The sequence below is a fragment of the Phocoena sinus genome, chromosome 11 (genome assembly GCF_008692025.1).
Source record: "Phocoena sinus isolate mPhoSin1 chromosome 11, mPhoSin1.pri, whole genome shotgun sequence".
Taxonomy (NCBI): Eukaryota; Metazoa; Chordata; class Mammalia; order Artiodactyla; family Phocoenidae; genus Phocoena; species Phocoena sinus.
Genome location: NC_045773.1, coordinates 93,910,634 through 93,930,138, shown reverse-complemented (window position 1 = coordinate 93,930,138; position 19,505 = coordinate 93,910,634). Strand labels below are relative to the sequence as shown.

General features: G+C 48.8%; 1 protein-coding gene across 2 annotated transcripts in view; it reads right to left on the bottom strand.

Moving 5' to 3' along the window:
• The window catches only part of GFOD1 (glucose-fructose oxidoreductase domain containing 1), a 105,172-nt gene extending 85,869 nt beyond the window's left edge, over positions 1-19,303 (bottom strand). For both annotated transcript variants that reach the window (XR_004352140.1, XM_032648224.1), the window contains exon 1: positions 18,329-19,303. Coding sequence is in view for 1 of the 2 variants with exons in the window: in XM_032648224.1 (XP_032504115.1) it covers positions 18,329-18,581 (253 nt within the window). In the remaining variant the exon portion in view is untranslated. The remainder of the gene's footprint in view (positions 1-18,328) is intronic.
• Between the last annotated feature and the right edge of the window lie 202 nt (positions 19,304-19,505).

Here is a 19,505-nt window from a genome sequence, read left to right as displayed (position 1 = left end):
ACACACATCCTGTTGGTCTGCTTCTCTGGAGAAAGAGAAGTTTCCCGAACTAATACACACTCAATATTCTGCCCCAAAGAAAAAACCCTCCTCACTGTTCAAGGCATTCTCTCAAATGCCACCTCCTCTGTCCAGCAACCCCTGATTTCCTCTGCCAACATAACTGCTGCTTCTTCTGTGCTCATTTCTGTAGTATACTCCTTGTGCACATTTTTGCAAACATAATTCTTAACTAGCCTTGTGCCATCGTTAAGATTTAGAATCTAAATCCTGTCATTCAAAGCTTGGTCCATGGGGCTTCCCTGGTGGCGCAGTGGTTGAGAGTCCGCCTGCCGATGCAGGGGACACGGGTTCGTGCCCCGGTCCGGGAAGATCCCACATGCCGCAGAGTGGCTGGGCCATGGCCGCTGAGCCTGCGCGTCCGGAGCCTGTGCTCCGCAACGGGAGAGGCCACAGCAGTGAGAGGCCTGCACACCGCAAAAAAAAAAAAAAAAAAAAAAAGTTTGGTCCATGAACCAGTGGCATCAGCATCCCCTGGAAACTTGTCAGAAACGCAGAATCCCCATCCCGGACCTAGGGAACCAGAATCTGCCATTTTAACAGGACGCTCAGGTGGTTTATATCACATTAAAGTTTGAGAAGCCCTGTTTTAAACAAAGCTCCGTAACTTTGAGGAGCTTTTAAAAATACCAATTGCTACCATCAGAGGCTCTGATGTAATTGGTCTGGGACGCAGGCTGGGTACCCAGGATGCTGAAAACCTTCCCAGGGGTCCCTACTGTGTAGCCAAGCTTGAGAACCATCATATAAAACCAACCCCTCATTTTATAAGAGGAATTGAGACCGGAAAAATCAAGAGACGGTCAGGCTGCAAAGTGAGTTAGCATCAGGAACCGGGCCCCCCGCAAGGTTTCCTGTCTCCCTAAAAACGTAAAGGAAAGAGAAAAAGATCCATATGCACTGTCAGCAAATTTAAAACGAAACCTGGATCATACAACGCCCGGCGGACGCAAGACACTGCCATGACACCACGCAACTCCTCTGTAAAGAGGCACCAACAGGATCCTCTAGGAACACAAAGAACCACTCGGTTTAGGCTGGATCTCAGGAACCCTTCCCATTTTTAATGACTGTCCAACATTGAAACCAAGTGTAAAATTAATGCTGGGAAAGATGGAGTCACCCTGCTCTAGGGTGACCCAGAAATGTCCTACGTCGACACAGATCCTTTCTCTATTGGCGCCTTTATCTTCCCCCGGCCCCCGATTCTTTGCTTACGTAATTCCTGTGGAAGGTACAAGATGGTATTATTGCACTGCCTAGTGTTCCCATATGGCACGGATTTTTCATCTGAGTTGGGAGATGACGGGAAGAAAAGATGGGAGGAGTAAACAGAGTGATTTTCCTTTCAAACCCTCTCTGCGCTTATCTTTACGCCGACCAGGTGAAGCCCAGTGCCCCGAAATCACACCAAACCCACTGAATTACTAGCTTGGCAGCTGGTAGTAGCAGCTACCCCTACAGATGTGCTCTCAGCAGTGATAATAAAGGAAAAAAAAGAAACCCACACCATCAAGGGCACAATGCGCACGGGCGGGTGTGCACGCGCGCGCGCACACACACATACACACAGAGGTGCGCACACAACTTAGGCTAACAGCCTTCCCACCAAGCCACACCAGTCGGGCCACTTTGCCCCCAGAACACATCTCCCTTGCAGATAAAGGGAAACTTTATCTTCCTGGTATAAAGGAGAGCTGTGTGTATTTGTGTAACAGGTTAAAAAACAACAGGTCAGAGTAGTCAACCATGACAGCGGTAGTAATGAAACAGCACTTAAAAACCACATCACTTTGCCCAATCAGTGCCATGCTTTTAAAGCGAGTTGTTGGAATAGATCTACCAGGTGGGAACTCTTATACACTTGGCTCCGGCGCCTGCATTTTACAGTGAAGGTAATGAAACGTCTAGAGAGGTGAGGTCACTCACCCAAGGTCACAGCTAATTAATTGTGCTGTTGGGATAAGAATGGCCCGTCCAGGCCCCCAGGCCAACACCCTCTGGCTGTACCACATCCCCACCAAAGCCCAGGAAGGAGTTCCAGAAGACGGTGATGATGCGTTTCCCAGAACAATGGTTCTGAAGCTGCTCACCGCCTACACCAGCACAGGTCTGGCTAAAGCGAAAACTTCCTGCAGAGAAAAGGGTGACTGAAAACTGGAAATACTTCCACTGCACCATCCCTATATTTCTTTGGAGGGCTGAAGCCAATAAGAGCTTCACTTCCCATCCCGGGGCAAAGTCAGGAGGCAGCAGAAAAGGATGGGGCTGCCCCAGCTCCTTCCAGCAGCGTTTGGCCTTTGTCTGCACGAGGTTAGAATTACAAATAAATCACCCTAGAACCAAGAGCCTATGGCTCCTCCCCAGATTCATTCACTCCCAATTATCAACAACAGCAGAGCTTCTATACCTTCATACATCCTACATCCACCTCCACTTCCTGGAAGACTGCCTTTCCCCTTCAGCCAAGGCTGGACTAATTTTTACACATCACAAACGTCTGCACGTGCCTGGAGACAGCTGTCCCAGATTCAAGGGATCTCAGAATATAAGAACTGGAGGGTCATTCCAACCAAACATTTTTCCCCATGTTACTGTCTCTTTCTGTTGAAAAAAAAAAAAAAACAATGTATTTTTTCCATTAAGACCATATTCTTAAAAACTGAAAATCCAGAGAAGAAATAAAAATCCATATTCCCACAGCCCCATGATAACCAGCGTTAGAATTTTGGCTGATTACCTACCAGGCTTTAATTTTTGGGCCTGTGTGTTCTAAACAAGGCTATCATCATCATATACAAATACTTCTGAATCCTTTTTCTTTACCTACCATTATATCATAAAAATTCCCCATATTGCTACAGTCTTCCTCTACATAATTCCAATGGCTATTTAGCATTTAATCAACTATATATACCATATTTACCTAACTGCTTCCCTACTGTGGAACATTTATGTTTGTTTCTAGTGTTTCATAACGTAAACAAGACTTCACTGAACACTATTGTGTGTGCGCATTTTTTCATCGTTATTATTCGAGGTTATTTCCTCGGGAGAGCTTCCCAGAAGTCAACCTCCCATTTTTTCATTGTTGGAGAAACACAGGCCCCGAGTGATTAAATGTCTGTTAAGGTAAAAAACAGCCTCTGGGGACCCGGGTTCCATCCTGACTCAGCTGTCAACGATTAGCTGTGTGAACACCAACGAGCCAGTCAACTCCTCTGAGACTCAGTTTCCCTTGGGTGTTAGGGGATAGGTCCCTCCAAGACATGTCACGGTGTCTCTGTCCACCATTCCACACAGCCTCCCCTGAGACACCAAATCACCGGGCCCGTCTCCCTTCTATCTGTCTGCTTTTCACACCAGCTGCTCAGGAGAAGGACTTGGTCGAAGCCCATTGTGAGACCAGACTCGTTTAAGCAGACGGGGCCGTGCAGGCCAAGCCTACGACTTGCAAACTGCGGCAGCCACATTGGCTGTTCCTCCCCCTGCCCCAGTCCTTGGCACTGCTTGCTGAAGCCAGGTCAGCTGTGGAATTCAACAGCCCTCCCTTCATACCTGAGTGAGCTGACCAGAGGGCAGCGTGACAACAATAAACACACCCAGGCCCGCGCTTGGGGACTTCCCAGAATTCAGCCATGCGGGGGAGGGAGCTGGCCTGAGTCTCCTATCAGCGTTCTCCAGGACACTAAAGAGGCCGCTGTGCCTGCGACCATTAGTCACATCCCCCATGGGTCCCTGCAGGTGAAAACATAGCCCTCAGCCCAGAACACATGGAACCAAGGGAGGACTACCTCGTCCACACAAGAGTTTGCCATTTATTTTTGGCCTCTTTCAACAATGAGTTCTAATCAGTAGAGAAGGGGAGACAATGAGACAACATTTTCTCAATCTCTCAACATCCTGTTTGACACATGCAGTTCCCCAGCTACTGTCCCCACAGTGATGGAATAGATGACGTGAGCGCCAATTTAGTCACCATTTCCCCCTTTTCATGCTACGTCTGCGAAAGCCCCATGGACTTCGTGCATATAGTGCTGGAAAAGACGCAAGCTTCCGAGTCAGGCAGTCCTACGCCGAATTCTGATTCCACTTCTCCTTAGCCGGGTGAACCTGACAAAATACCCTGTTTCACAGAATCTAAGCCACCACTGCCAAGACCTATGATGATTTTCCTTACTACCAAGAAAGAAAAGCCACTGCCAATTGAACTACGACCTGACATCGATTACAAGTCAGGTCCCTATTTTAGATGTTGAAGTGTGAAAAAAAAGGTGTCTTAGAATCAATGATTGTGACATTTAACCTCTCTCCAATTAAACTTCTCACTTGTAAGATGGAGATGCTAAATGCCCACCGTGAAGCTTGGTTGTGAGGCGGGAGTGAGGTGACACTTGTGTCTGACTCTGGACCTGGTATGAAGTACTCAATAAAGTGTTAGCTCCTCATCTCATTCCAAAAGGGATGGGTAGGTTCTAGATAGATTATAAGCTCTTTTCAGAATAGTTATCATATCTTATATGTCTTTGACCTCTTCTCACCCCCAATGACCAAGAACAATGCCATACACATTGTAGGCACTTAATAAATGGATTGTCAATACAAGTACTGAACTAGTTTGAAAACTGATAAATGCCCCTGTTGGAGGGTGTGACCCCTGCAATCCCACTGGCTCCCCCAGCACCTGGTGGTGATGAGCACACCTGGCAGTGTCATCCTGGGTCACAGGGGCTGGAAAGGAGAAAAGCAAATGCCAGGTGCTTGGGTGCACATCCCCCGTGGAACCCCCCATGGGCAGGCTGTGGACGGCGGCCCACTGCACTGGGGTCAGCACCCGTGGCTACGTCTCAGGTCCACAGACAAACGCGGCACTGTGGTACCCGCAGGCCTCGCGGGGAAAGCTGGGCTGCCTCTGTGCCCTCGATATGAACGGCTATGCATATTAAGTCAGACAGGCTATGTCCCCAGGGGCTCTAAACCTGTCCCCAGGACTCCCTGGGAGCAACACCGTGCCGTGTACACAGATGTCCCATGTGGGTGGTGCTGGAAGGAACAAAAGTTCAAACAAGCAGAATCGTATGGCGCTGGGTTTTTTTTCCCCAAAATGTTAACACCTGCTGCTTTTTTCTCCTCTGGTGCCCCAGCTCTGTTGGAAAAGGAGGAGAGACAGAGCAGGGAAAAACAATCTCATTTTCCACCACCCACTTTCGATTATTCATAGTCCTGTAGGAGATGAGAGCGCTGCCAGTGACAAAGTTAAATGACAAGTCTTCTAAAATCCTGACGCTGCGTGTGCGCTCACACCCTCACAAAGGCACTCACCGCTCCCTCCAGCTCCAATTAGCTGGAATTTCACAGACCCGATTCCCTAAGGAACACTCACACAGATGGGTATTGCTTTCACAAAGTTAATGGGACTTGAAGGGGAAAAAAAGCAATAATAATTACCAAAATAGTAATTACCTATTCGCTGAGGCTTCACGCTTGAGTGCCTGTATAGCCTGTCCCCTCCCGGGAAGGGAGGACGGAGGGAGCGGCCAGAGGAGGAATTGAGTGAGAACGTTCATTTCGCCCAGAGCTGCAGAGTGCTGGCCGTGGAGAGGAGAGGGAGGCAGGATTCTCCCCCAGGCCCAGGCCCCAGAACCGGCAGGAAGTGTTCTCTTGGGTTCTCTCGGGATTAAGGGGCCTGAATCTAGTCCCTTCCCCCACTACCCCCAGGTGCAGACTCTAAGTCCTTTGGCTTCTCTGTGCTTTGGGCTCTACATTGGCCAAAAGCAAGGAAAACCTCAGGGGGTTGCTGAGAGGCTAAGGAAGCCTCTAGCGAGAGAAGTCTCTAGCGAGAGAAGCTGCATTCCTGGCCTGGCATCACTCAGCCTCACTCCGTGCCGCCTGCTACCCAAAGCCCCCGGGAGGACCCCAAGGTGGGGCATAGTGTCACTTATCTGGTTGTGCACTCCCGACAGTTAAAGGGGATTTTAGGAGGCTTTCCACAGCACTTCTCCTTCTTATTAATAAGTCCTTACTAATAAATAGGGAAAGTGGTACCTACACGTCATTAAACATCCACTAATTACTTATGAGACTCCAATAACCCACACTATGGACTCCCCAACATCCCAATCCTGGAAAAAAAGGAAACACACCCGAAAGTTTGGATTTCTCAAAAATCCCTGTTTACATCAAGCATCAATGGCTGCTTTGTTCACAGCCGAATCCCCAGCCTAGGGATGAGGGCTGTCCAGTAAAAGTTTCTACAATGATGGAAATGTTCTATGTTGCGGCGTCCAATATGGTAGCCTCCAGCTAGCCACGTGTGGTTTTCGAGCGCTTGAAATGTGGCTAGGGCAACTGAGGACCCGGATTCTTTACTTTATTTAGTTTTAATTTATGTAAATTCATAGAGCCATGTATTGCAAAGCACAGATCCAGAGAGTGCCTGGTATACAGCTGGCGCTCAATGAAGATTTGTTCAAGGGAAGAATGAATGGACAGTAGCTCACCATAATGTCCTGATTAAGCAGGATTCCCATGTTTTTTGAGCACTCACTTTAAACAAATCCCTGTTTATGTCTACAACCTTCTGAGTTAGGTATGTTTATTATCTCTGTTTTACACATAAAGAAACAGAGGCTCAGAAGAGTTAAGTGGAGAACTGCCAGCCACGTAGAATGTGGCAAGGCCAGGACTCGATGCCAGGCCATACACAGGACGGGGCAGCCTCTTAAAACTAGTCAACTTTTCCCCTGATGACAAAAGCATCTGGATACCTCACTTTACTTTCTACAGGTGACACCAAATTCAACATTTTTTTTGGAAACCTGGAAAAGGAAAGAACTTTTCCTTATGACAGACAGCAATGGATATGCAGAGTGTCACGGGTGGGGATCTTCTGAGAGCCTAGCCAGCGCACTCACCTAGCAAGGCCCTGTTAACTGACTCTGGGTCCCAAGCCGAGAACTAACTATACATGCCATCACTGGGGCCGTTCCCTAAAACCATCGCCCACGCGGCAGACTCCTCTGCTGTGGCTTCCTGGTCATCATCTCCACGAGTTCTCACCTCCTAATGCTGCCAAGCACGTCCACCTCTCATGCACTGAGTGTCCTTCTCCAAGGAGAGTCCTTCATCCCTTCTCACACGGTGACTCACGGCCCCAGCCCGCCTTGCCCCTTGGACCACAAGGGCCTCGACCGTGTAACAGAAAGACACCCACCATCCGACACAGCACAAAACCAGAAACTGAGCACGACCTATAGTGGTCGACTACAGGAAAGGTAATTTTTCCTGAGTGCTGCTACAGAGCCAGGTGGTTCCCTGAAGAGGATTTTACATCACAGAGGCTTCTACAACTCCCTTTCAGTTATTTAAATCCGACCCGCTGGTCCCATATAAGCCCCACCTCCTCCAAAGGTTCTTCCCAAACCCTTCAGCCCTCAGGAATTCCTCTGTCCTCAGCTCTGAGGCAACATCCATTATCTGCAAGGCCACCTCCTCAGGGACCCAGGCTGCCTGAGGGGACGGGGACGGGCGCTGGGGACCAGTGTGGCCTTTTCTCACAGGCGCTGTGCATTTCAGCTCTAACGTCAAACTCCTCCCTCATCAAAACAAAAGCTCATCAATGAACCTGGGCCAGCCCTTCTAGAGAACATGGCAATACTTCACCCCCTATCAGAGGAAGCCCCTTCAAGTCTCACTCTGTTGCATCTCCCATTCCATCCACACAGAACTTTTTTTTTTTTTCTTTGCGGTACGTGGGTCTCTCAATGCTGTGGCCTCTCCCGTTGCGGAGCACAGGCTCCGACGCGCAGGCTCAGCGGCCATGGCTCACGGGCCCAGCCGCTCTGCGGCATGTGGGATCTTCCTGGACCGGGGCACGAACCCGTGTCCCCTGCATCGGCAGGCGGAGTCTCAACCACTGCGCCCCCAGGGAAGCCCCACACAGCACTTTTTATGAAGAGAATTCTGTTCAAACATTTTCTCTACTTTTCCTCTTTGTTGTAGCACCCTTTACAGACTGGCACTGTCAGGCTGCCCGGGTAGCCAACCCTCAATCCAATACTGATATTTTGGGGTTACTCAACTGCCTTAAGCAAACACTTCCTGCCATTGCAGTATAACGATTCATACTGTACTTAATCATATGTTTTGTTGCACTGCTGTGTGCTTGTGTAAGCTTATCTTCTCTCAAGAACAAAGGCCATAAAAGAAAAATAAATGAAAAGAAAAAGAGAGAAACACTCTCCAGACACTGGACAAAATAAGTACTGTAAACTGAAAGGTCCTAGAGCACTTCTGAAAATCTTCAAATTGGGAATGTCCCTCAAAGGGTGTTCTGTATCTCATCAGGGCCCAGGGCAATGCGGGAGCGCTAGTGTCAGCATCCGTTCACATGACTGTCTCGCTCTTTTAAATAGTGAACCATTTCAATGAATATTTGGCAAAGCTAATTTCACTTGGGATGGAGAATTAGTTCAGCTGTATCTAGTTCCAAAATCAAAAATAGAGAGAAGTTTTAAAAGCCCCCAGAAACCTACCCCTAACTTAACAACATAACAAAATCGTAAAAACCATTGCTACTAACTCAATAGCAAGATGACAAACAGCCCCATTTAAAAATGGTCAAGAGGGCTTCCCTGGTGGCGCAGTGGTTGAGAGTCCGCCTGCCGATGCAGCGGACGTGGGTTCGTGCCCCGGTCTGGGAGGATCCCACATGCCGCGGAGCGGCTGGGCCCGTGAGCCACGGCCGCTGAGCCTGCGCGTCCAGAGCCTGTGCTCCGCAACAGGAGAGGCCACAGGAGTGAGAGGCCCGCGTACCGCAAAAAAAAAAAAAAAAAAAAAATGGTCAAGAGATCTGAATAGACATTTTACCAAGGAAGATATATGACTGGCTAATGAGCACATGAAAAGGTGCCCGACATTATTAGTCATTAGGAAATGCAAATCAAAATCATAATGAGATACCCCTATGCACTATCTATAATGGCTACAAGCAGGAAGACTGACAGTATCAAGTGTGGGTGATGATGTAGAGAAATGAGAATTCCCTACCTAGCAAGTAGGAATACAAAGTGGTACAGCTGCTTTGGAAAAGTCGGGCAGTTTCTTAAAAAATTAAATATACATACCATATAACCCATCAATTTCACTCCTAGATATCTGTTCAAAAGAAATGAAAACATGGGTCTACCAAAGACTTGTACGCAAATGTTCACAGCAGCATTATTCACGATAGCGAAAAACAATACAAATACCCATTGAATGGTGAATGGTTAAACAAAATGTGTTCTATCCATACAATGGATTATCACTTGGCAATAAACAAAGAATAAACTTCTGATACATGCAACAACACAGACTAACATCGAAAACATGCTAGGTGAAAGAAGCCAGACTTAAAAAAATACATATTGTATGACTCCATTTATACAAAATTGCTAGGAAAGGCAAAATGTTAGAAACAGAAAGCAGGTCAGTGCTTGCCTGGGGCTACGAGTGAGAGCAGGAATTGTCCAAAAACAAGCATGAGGAAACTTTTGGAGATGCTGGAAGTATTCTAAACCTTTTTGTGACGATAGTTTCACAATCATATATGTTTACTAAAAATCATGAAATCACTTACAGTGGGTGACTTTAAGACATATAAATCATATCTCAGTGAAGCTGGGGTTTTTGTTTGTTTTGTTTTTCTAAAAAGCAATGCTAACGCTGCAACTTAATCTGGGGCTTCAAAACTACAGTTTCAGTTTATGGATATTATGCTCACGACAAGAGCATCTCCATAGCCTAAGGGCTATTATCGTTGGAAATTGGAAATTTAAAAAACAGTTCATATCATTTTAATGTAAAGTCATTTTTCCACGTTTTTTTCATACTCATTAACAATTCTCAAGGAAAGTCTAAACCCCAAGGCATCCCAGACTTGCCCAAACCTGAGGGACGAACTCCCCCAAAGCCCTGTTGACAGGTGTAGAACCATCAGGGCGAGGGGTCAGCGTGGCTCTCAGCGGTGAGTGTGGCCAAGTCTCTTCCCAACATTCCCTTTGGCTTGAGTCTGAAATAAAAAGAACCCCCCACCCCCAAGGTCTTCTGGCTTAGAGAACGATGTTCAGTGAGTGCTCTCCTAGGGGCCCACACCATCAGCTGAGCTCCCCAGAGCTGCTTCTCCACCAACAAGTCTCTCCAAGCCCACGTCGGTGTGACGCGTCTGCCAGGTGTCTCATGGCCCAGCTTGCCTGGCCAGGCGGCGTTGATCCAGCCACAATCTGTACTCGTCAGGATTCCCCAGAGAAACAGAACCAATAGGATATGTATACATAGAGGGGGGGTGGGGTTTATTTTTAAGGAATTGGCTCATGCCATGATGGGGCTCATGCCATGATGGGGATTGGCACTTTGCAGGACAGGCCAGCAGGCTGGAGACCCAGGAAGAGCTGATGTCGCAGTTCCCAGCAGGAAAGCAGCCTGAAAGCAGAAATCCTTCTTCCTCCGGGACCTCAGTCTTTCCTGGCTCCTTAGAGGTCCTAAGCTAATACTTGAACTCAAAGGGTCTCTGTCTCCTGGTGGTCCTCTGCTGTCACATGCCACACGGGAGGTGGCACTCAACAAGGCTTGCAAACCTACAGACGACCATTAAACTCCATGGAGTGGGTCACGTTTACCTGCTCTCCCATCACCGACTTTCAACATATGCACACCCTACATTTAATAATGCTAACAAGGTTGGCATCATCTCATCACGACATATATTTTTCTCTCTGCTGTTTTACTACGGTCATTATAAGAGCAGCAAAATGCCAAATGTGTATTTCACAAAGTAGGTAAAGAACCTATGTGATTAAGAAATGTCTACATCTGTAAAGTCTTCACCCAAGTCTATGTTCTCATAATCAGCACCTTTGTGGAGTGTGGCCCAGCTCAGAATGACCACTCAATCCCTCCACCTCCACTGCCCTCCAGGAGAGTGGTCCCCCGCATTGCAAGATAATCTCCAAAAAGACTGAGCCGGAGATAGCATCAGGCACAAGCAGGGACACCTGGGGTGGGGAGCAAGGCGAGGACTGCACTTTTCAGGTGGCTGAACCAGTAATATTTCTGTTTGGGAGCGACATGTGGACAGTGTTCTGCCCATCACACGAGCCCAGGAAGCAGAAGAAGCTGCTCTAAAGAGGGATGGGTGATGAAGGCGACACATGGAGAGGAGCAGAGCACAAAATGGTAAAATTCCAGGAGTTCATGGTTTCCAGGTACCTACTGAGACCCAGCTACATCCCTGCCCCGAGTTCCATGAGACAGCCCTGCATCCTTCCCACGGTGATGATAAAGTTTCACAGGAGGATGGTGAGTTCCTGGTAACACCATCAGCACTTTCTAGATCACGTATCCGTGAAGCAAGCACTAGATTTTCAGCCAAGACAGCACCTGAAGCTTGGCTTATGCATATTTCCTTTTTAAAATAAGAAAAACGTTTAACTGTATTTTCTGAGTCTAGCAGAAAGGAATCGTCTCATGAGAAAAATGAGGGAAAATAAATCTTCAGAAGCACCGTTTGGAATAGGCTAAATCACTGACCACAGTGGGAAGAAGGAGAACTAACATTTATTGAGTCTATGCAGACAGCTAAGGGGGGGCCATGGACTAGGTCTTCATCCACCCCCCTCATTTCAATTGTCATATCAACTCTATATGATAGTATCTTTAGCTCCATTTTATTGATGAAAAACAATGAGGCTCAGGAAGGACATTACCCCTCCCAAAGCCACACAGTGGTAAACTGCCAAGTCTTCCCAGTTAGTTTTGTGTATCACCACGTCTTAAATCACGATGCCGTTTGCTGGACCCTGATTTCCCTGCATCAAAATATAGAACGAATCGCCTGTATATTACGTTCTCAGCGGAACCCTAAAAACATGCTATTCACTTTCACTTTTGTTGTTGTTCTTTCCCAGTTTCAGGTATCAAAATGTCCAACTTCTTCATTTGGTTTCTCCCTGCTCCAATATAAACATCTGCAGAACTGTCCGTTTGCAAAGCCAGATACCATCAACGAAATAATCCCTCACCCAAGCCTAATTTCAATTAGATAAAATGAGGCTGGCGATGCTCGACTTTTCCTAACGGCAAACAGAGTCATTTCTTTCATTTACATAATGCCCCAGAGCTTCCTCAACTCTAAACCAAATCAGCAGACCGAAATCATGTCTCTCCAGGTTCAGGGGCGGAAACTTGGAGAAAAATGCAATCACATTTACTACAGTCTTCGGACAGGCATAGATAGAGAACAGACTTGAAGGAAGCACAGGAAATGCAGGGTTTGCTGGAGTTTCCGATGGTGACTGTCAAGTCCAAATACACAATTTCGTTATCTGCAGCCCCATCTCCGCTAGTGTGGCAACCATGACCAGTGCGGACCCGTTTCCTTCCCACTCTCTCAGGCCTGTCCCAGCAGCCCTTCTCAACCTTGAGCAATTTGCTGAGACTGTGAAGTAGGGCAGAAAAGGACATAGCGCTCCCAGTCTGCGGCTAATGATGCCAAACAAGTTGGGGCAAGATCCGTGTGCAGCAAGGTCAGGGCTCAATGAAACTCTGCAGCCTTATTCACTATCCCCAAAGCGCCATCCATCCCCCAGAGAGACTTTCCCCAGGGAGCCTGCACTACTATCTCCAAAAACCAGGGCAGGGACCATGAAAACAGATGTCGCCACATGACACACAAAGGCAACAGGTATTTTAACACAGCTCTCCTGCCAGGTGAACAACTCAAGGCCGTGGATGTCTTCTTTTCCCAAAGGCAGAGAGCCATCACGCCTCCGTGTCTGGCTGTGGCAGCAACCAAACCAAACCACCTGGGAGCTGGATGGAAATTCTGAATCTCAGGTCCCATCCTGGAATCTGCATTTTGACAAGATCCCCAGGTAATGCAACCGCAAATTAAAGCTTGAGAGGTACTGTGCTATTGTATGCAGGACAAAAATGTTCTGTACTGATCGACACATCCTCTTGATAAGCCAAGCATTCACTCATTCGATGAAAAGCATTCATTTGGCATTCAAGAAATATTTATAATGTGCCTATGAGGTGACTCAGTGCCTGGCACTGTCTAGGGGAGATAAGGCAACTGGGTGAGCCAAGCAGACAAAGGCTCTACCCCCTCAAAGAACTTACATTCTAACTGGGGAGACAAATAACAAAGAGAAGAACAAGCAAACAAATGAGAGAGATTATCGCCAACTGTGATAAAGAGTTCACGCAGTCATTCTACGAGCACACTGGCGTGTGCAAAATGACATCTGCCCTCGATTATTCATTACAAGTTGGTATAAGCAAAAGGTTGGAAACAGGAGAAAATACTTGCAAACGAATCAGTGGACAAGGGAGTAATCTCCAAAATATATAAACAGCTCATGCAGCTCAATATTAAAAAAAACAAACAACCAAGTCAAAAAATGGGCAGAAGACCTAAATAGACATTTCTCCAAAGAAGACATTCAGATGGCCAAGAAGCACATGAAAAGCTGCTCAACATCACTAATTATTAGAGAGATGCAAATCAAAACTACCATGAGGTATTACCTCACACCAGTCAGAATGGGCATCATCAGAAAATCTACAAACAACAAATGCTGGAGAGGGTGTGGAGAAAAGGGGACCCTCTTGCACTGTTGGTGGGAATGTAAATTGATACAGCCACTATGGAGAACAGTATGGAGGTTCCTTAAAAAACTAAAAATAGAATTACCATATGACCCAGCAATCCCACTACTGGGCCTATACCCAGAGAAAACCATAATTCAAAAAGACACATGCATCCCAATGTTCACTGCAGCACTATTTACAATAGCCAGGTCATGGAAGCAACCTAAATGTCCATCGACAGATGAATGGATAAAGAAGATGTGGTACATATATGCGATGGAATATTACTCAGCCATAAAAAGGAACAAAGTTGGGTCATTTGCAGAGACGTGGATGGACCGAGAGGCTGTTGTACAGAGTGAAGTGAGTCAGAAAGAGAGAAACAAATACCGTATATTAACACATATATGTGGACTCTAGAAAAATGGTACAGATGAACTGGTTTGCAAGGCAGAAATAGAGACACGGATGTAGAGAACAAATGTATGGACACCAAGCGGGGAAAGGGGGAGGGGACGTGGCGGGATGAACTGGGAGATTAGGATTGACATATATACACTAATATGTATAAAATAGATAATAAGAGCCTGCTGTATAAAAAAATAAAATAAAACAAAAACAAAAGTTTGGAAACAACCTAAATGTTGAATAATAGAGAACTGCTTAAGTAAATTTTGGTTTATCCCATACAGTGAAATACCACGCAGCCAAAAACAGGAGCGAGGATACTTTTACCTTCTGAGTTTTAAACATACATCTATGTGTATATATACACAAATTTTCAAGATCATATTGTTGCATGGTGAAAGCAAAGTATATAACAGTGAGTATAAGATGTTACTAATTGTGTGAAAAATATTTTTCAAATTCTCAACACACATATTCACCAGTCCATACTTAGAAAAGTCTTCAAAAGGAGACAAAAAAACTTATAACCGTGATTGCCTCCAGTTGAAGGATGGAGCTGGGGAACACTTCCTCTTCACTGTGTACTATTTCAAGTGTGTTAGAGCACTTGAAACTTGTACCACATGAATCTATAACCTATTTATAGTAATTAAATAAATTCTACTTTTTAAGCAAATGCATTAAAGTAAGTGCAAGAAAAGATGGAGGCACGCAGTGCTGAGACTACAGAAGGGTATGGGTGGGGGGCGTGATTGAGGAAGGGGAAGGATTCCGGGAGGAGATACCACTGGGGCTGAGGCTGGATGAACAGGAATCCATCACACACACGAGGCAGAAGGGTATTCCTGACAGAGGCACGGACACATGAAGGAACAAGGGTCTTTCCAGGAAACACCTGCAGTTTGGTTTAGCTGAAGCGCGTGGGGTTCCAGAACCACCAGCAGGACATGAGGCTGGGCAGGCTCGTCAGAGGCCAGGTCTTGCCTGTCATGCCGAGAAGCTGGGGCTTTTCCTAGAAGTGATGAAATGGGGGAGCAGTAATGTGATCAGGTTTGCAGTTCTTCAAAGTAATTCTTGGCAGCAGAGTGGAAGGTGGATAGAGGCAAGGGTGGCGAGGGGCAGACTGAAGCTTAATTCAGATGCAGTCAGGGCCTAGCTCCTTCTACGAAGGAAGCAATGATGCAGAAGAGGGAACAGATACAAGAGGGATGAGGGGTTGGCATCAACCAGATTTGGGAACTGATTCCATGAGTGGGGTAGACACACAACAAAGGATCCCTCCAACCATCTCACCTGGGCTGCCACTCTCTGACAGAAGTAAGTGCAAAAGGAGCAAGTTTAGGGGATGGGAGAGGAAGCAATGACTTGGTGGGAGACACATGTCCTTGAGCAACTCAACTCCAGCCTCATCTGTAAGATGGGGCAAACAGCTACCTTAGAGGATTATTTTAGTCAAGAAATGAAACATTTCATATAGAGCACTTACCACGTTGCACACAGTAGGTACATAACAAGAGGCAGCCCTGGATGCTGTAGAAATTATACATTGCAGAAAAGTCTCTCCAACAGAGAAATGCCTCGTTCGCTTAGGAAGGGATTTCAAGGAGCTTTTAGAAATCAAAGGAAGATGTTGTGATTCAACTGACTGCAAGTTTTATGCCTCCATACTGGTCACAGCCCCTCACCTCGACAGGCCCATGACCAGTATGGATCCAGAGCCACAGATCTCTCACCACTGCCGGGCAAGCAACTCCAAGGAGGACAGGACGACGAGGCCAGGACTAGTCAAGGTTGGCTTGTTTCAACATTAGGCAACCACTAATATCTACAAACCTCCAACGGCCAGACTGGCCCAATAACTGTTCGGGGTTTTTCACTTCCTGTGTCGTATGTGTTGAACCTCTAACTGTAACAGCACAGCACACCAAGATGACCGCCCCACCGGGTATTCGCAGGTACAATGGGAAGAAGAGCCATGTCTGGGGATTTTCCACTGAAGATGAAGCCTGGAACAAGCCTACGGTCCAGCCACATGTAAATCCAAAGCCCCCACATTTCCTACAAGCAGAGACTACCTCAGCATCAGGTAGTCTGATCACCTGTGAAATCGGGAATTAAATAAAAGTAAAAAGCCCAAGACTTAGCACGAAAATATGAACAAACCCCTATTCCTCAGTCATAATGATTAAAGCAAGGCTATTTCTTACGCCTCTGACACTTGGTTTTGAAAAGGTAGCCCACCTCAGTCTTGTCAAGGGAAAAAAAAAAAATCATAGGGGTTTCTGAAAATAAGAACAGAAGAAGTTTCCAGTGATGTATAACTTGTGCCACTTCCCAAAGTCAGAGCCCCCAAATGCTTTCATGGCTAAAGTACCAGAGATGGTCAGAAAACAGGAACATCCCTGTTTCCCAAATTGCCACCCTCCAGGAGACACGCTCTAGGGCTGCTCTGCGGGTCTGACCTGGAGGGCTGTGCTGGGGTGGGGATGGGAGGGGGAGGGTGGTGAGAGGGGGGGATGTGACAACAAGGTCTTTCTGATGTGATAGGTTGTAAGCCCTCTAGCAGAGACGGGGCTCGAGACGGACCCATCTTACATGAATTGCCCTCCTAGATTTATGCTATAAGATGGTGATCATTTACTGAACATGCACAGATCCACTGTGAGCACAGACGTAAGCCACCCAACGTATATATTCGATCAAACAGAAAAGAAATATTGGCCAGAACCTAATGACATTCCATTCAAGGCCAAAGAAAACAGGCAACAAAGGTCAGAAGCTTAATAAAATTAACATGAAAACGGACAGCCTTGGACGGTCTCCTTAGCAATCTGCAGATGTCCCACTGGAGTCCACAACAGAATGGAATGGCCTGATGAAAGTGGTTTTCTAGGGAGAAAGAGTTCTACATTCTGGTCATAATTCTCAGAAGATAGAATTAAAATATATGTACATGCCACCTACCCTAAATCCATGCCTGTTTTTAAAAATAAAACATTCTTTCCAAGATTGCATAAATTACCCTTGGTTTCTGTTCCTTCCCAGTTCTTGCTTTCTAACTCTTTTGCCTTCTAAGTTCTGTCTCTTTCCTGGCCAACAAAATATTCCAACTTTCAAGGGTGGGCAATAACATTTTCTCGGGACCTAAGGAGTGAGCAGCCTTCCTGGTTCGTGTGAGGACTGCTGATGGACAAAAAAACATGCACTTCTTCCTCTGGGCACGGCAGGGACTCTGATACTCTGCCCTGAGATGGTCCAGTCGGCCTGGGTTAGGTGGGGGAACCCGACGGTGAAGGCTGGTAAGCTCACCCCCAACCTGCCTGTCACCAGGCCTAGGAACTACTCCTGCGGGGAATTAAGGTGGGACTATTGCATTCTTCTACATGAAACTGGTAGCATGGGGCCTTTCCCCACACAAAGCATCCGTGCCTCTGGAACTACTGCGCTCATCCCCTAAAATTCTAAGATCCTACCCCAAATCTGCGCGGAAGACAATTCTCGGGCTGCCGCACTCGATAGTTAACTCCCTCTGCTTTTATCAAATTAGTCTTTACTAACCTATGACCACCACCACCCGCCACGAAGACGTCCTAATAGATCCCCCGCCCCCATCCAACCACTCTCACCATCCTTGCTTTCAGCGAAGAGGAAATAATTCCAGCTAACTGTCACATCTCTATAATCTCCCACTAAACTAACTCCCAGCAGGAAGAAAGAAACTACCCTAGCAGGGCGCCACAGCTGCTGACTGTCAGGCAGTCGATCGCCCCCAGGAAAACCCGAGACACGTGTGGGCCCTTTATTACGGCGTTCCTGGGCGCGCACTCGCCTCTCGCAGGCGCGCACGCACGCACGCACACACTCGGGCACTGCACACTCAGCCGGCGACTTAGTTTTGTCTCCCTCAGGGCAGCCCGTCCCCAATCTTAAGAATTTCCTCAGCCTGGTCGACTTCCCCGGAACACACGCGCCTCCTGCAGCCTGGGCGCCACGCGCGTGTGAAAGCGCGCCCAGGTGGTGCCAGAAGGGAGAAGGGAAGCGTAGGTGTGGGGAAGGCCAGGGATAAGGAAGGAGAAAGCTCCGAGTGGGATGTGGGATCTCAGGTGCCCGGGTCGGCGTAGATGCCATGTAAGCTTCCGGGATGAAGAGAGGGCAAGAGGAGAAAAGCAGCAGGGGATGAAAGGAGCGAGGCTGGGGATGGGGTGGCGGAGGGGGAGGGGTCGCTCACCCAAGGTCTTGACTGCGATCTGCCTGGTGAGGGGCGGCGGCAGGTTGATGCACACCAAGTCCACGTCCTGATGCAGCAGCACCTCGTCAATGCGGCTGGTGTAGAAGGGGACGCTCATCTCCTTGGCCAGCTCCTCCGCTTCCTCCTGCGTGCGGCCCCAAAGCGCCTTCACCGCGAAGCCCTCGTCTTTCAGCAGCGGGATGATGACACGGGCCGTGAGGCTGGTGCCGAACACGCCCACCCCGGGAAGCATGGCTGCTCCGGCCCGCCTGGTTCTGCTTTCAGCTCGGATCTCCGGTCGAACACGCGCACGCACAGCCCTCTAGCCAGTCCCGCAGCCGGCTCGCCGCGGTGCGCCAGCCGCCGTGCACCGGGCCAGGCGCCCGGGTGCCCAGAGCGCACCGAGCCGCAGGCGGAGCAGGCTCGGGCGCCTCAGTACGGTGACTGCTGCAGTGTCCGCCACGCGGGGCTCCCGTCCTTCCCGGAGGCGGCGGCAGGGACCCCCCGCGGCGCGCCTGCGGCCCCGAAGCCCCGCGGAGCCCGGGCTCAGGCGGCGTCCCTGCCACAGCGCGGGCCGGCTGCGTGCGCCCCGCCGAGGTCGCTCCATGGCCGGCTCATCCCCGCGCCCGTGCCGCCGCAGCCCGGACCGGCTCTCCCCCGCGTCGTTTCCGCAGCCTGCGAGTCGCACGCAGGAGCTTCGACACACTGCCACAGCCCGGACCGGCCGGGCTGCGGGGATCCCCTTCCTCCCCGCCCGCCGCTCCGAATGAAATGCACTGGCGACCAGCAGGAGGCCGGCTAAGCTGGAGGCTCGGAGGGCGCCGGGCGTGGATATGGAGCTGCAGCGCGGCGGCGGCCACGACCTGGGGCCAGCCTTCTCATTCTGCTGCCATGTTCGCTCGCCGCGCGGCTCGGGCGGCCTGGGCCCGGGGGCAGGCTAGGGCTCCGGGATCCCGCGGGAGGGCGGAGTTGGCGAGTTTGGCTGTCAGCGGCCGGGGGTTCCTGCCCCGCCCCCGCCGCAGCGCCGCGCGCCATTGGCCGCCGCGCGCCGCCCCCGCCCCCGCTGCCGCGGGCTCGTGGTGCGTGCTGCGCCCGGGCCCAGAACACGCCCGGCTCCTTCCCCGCCCCACCTAGCTCGCCTCCTGCCTTTCGCGTCTTCCCTTTCTTCGCCGTCCAC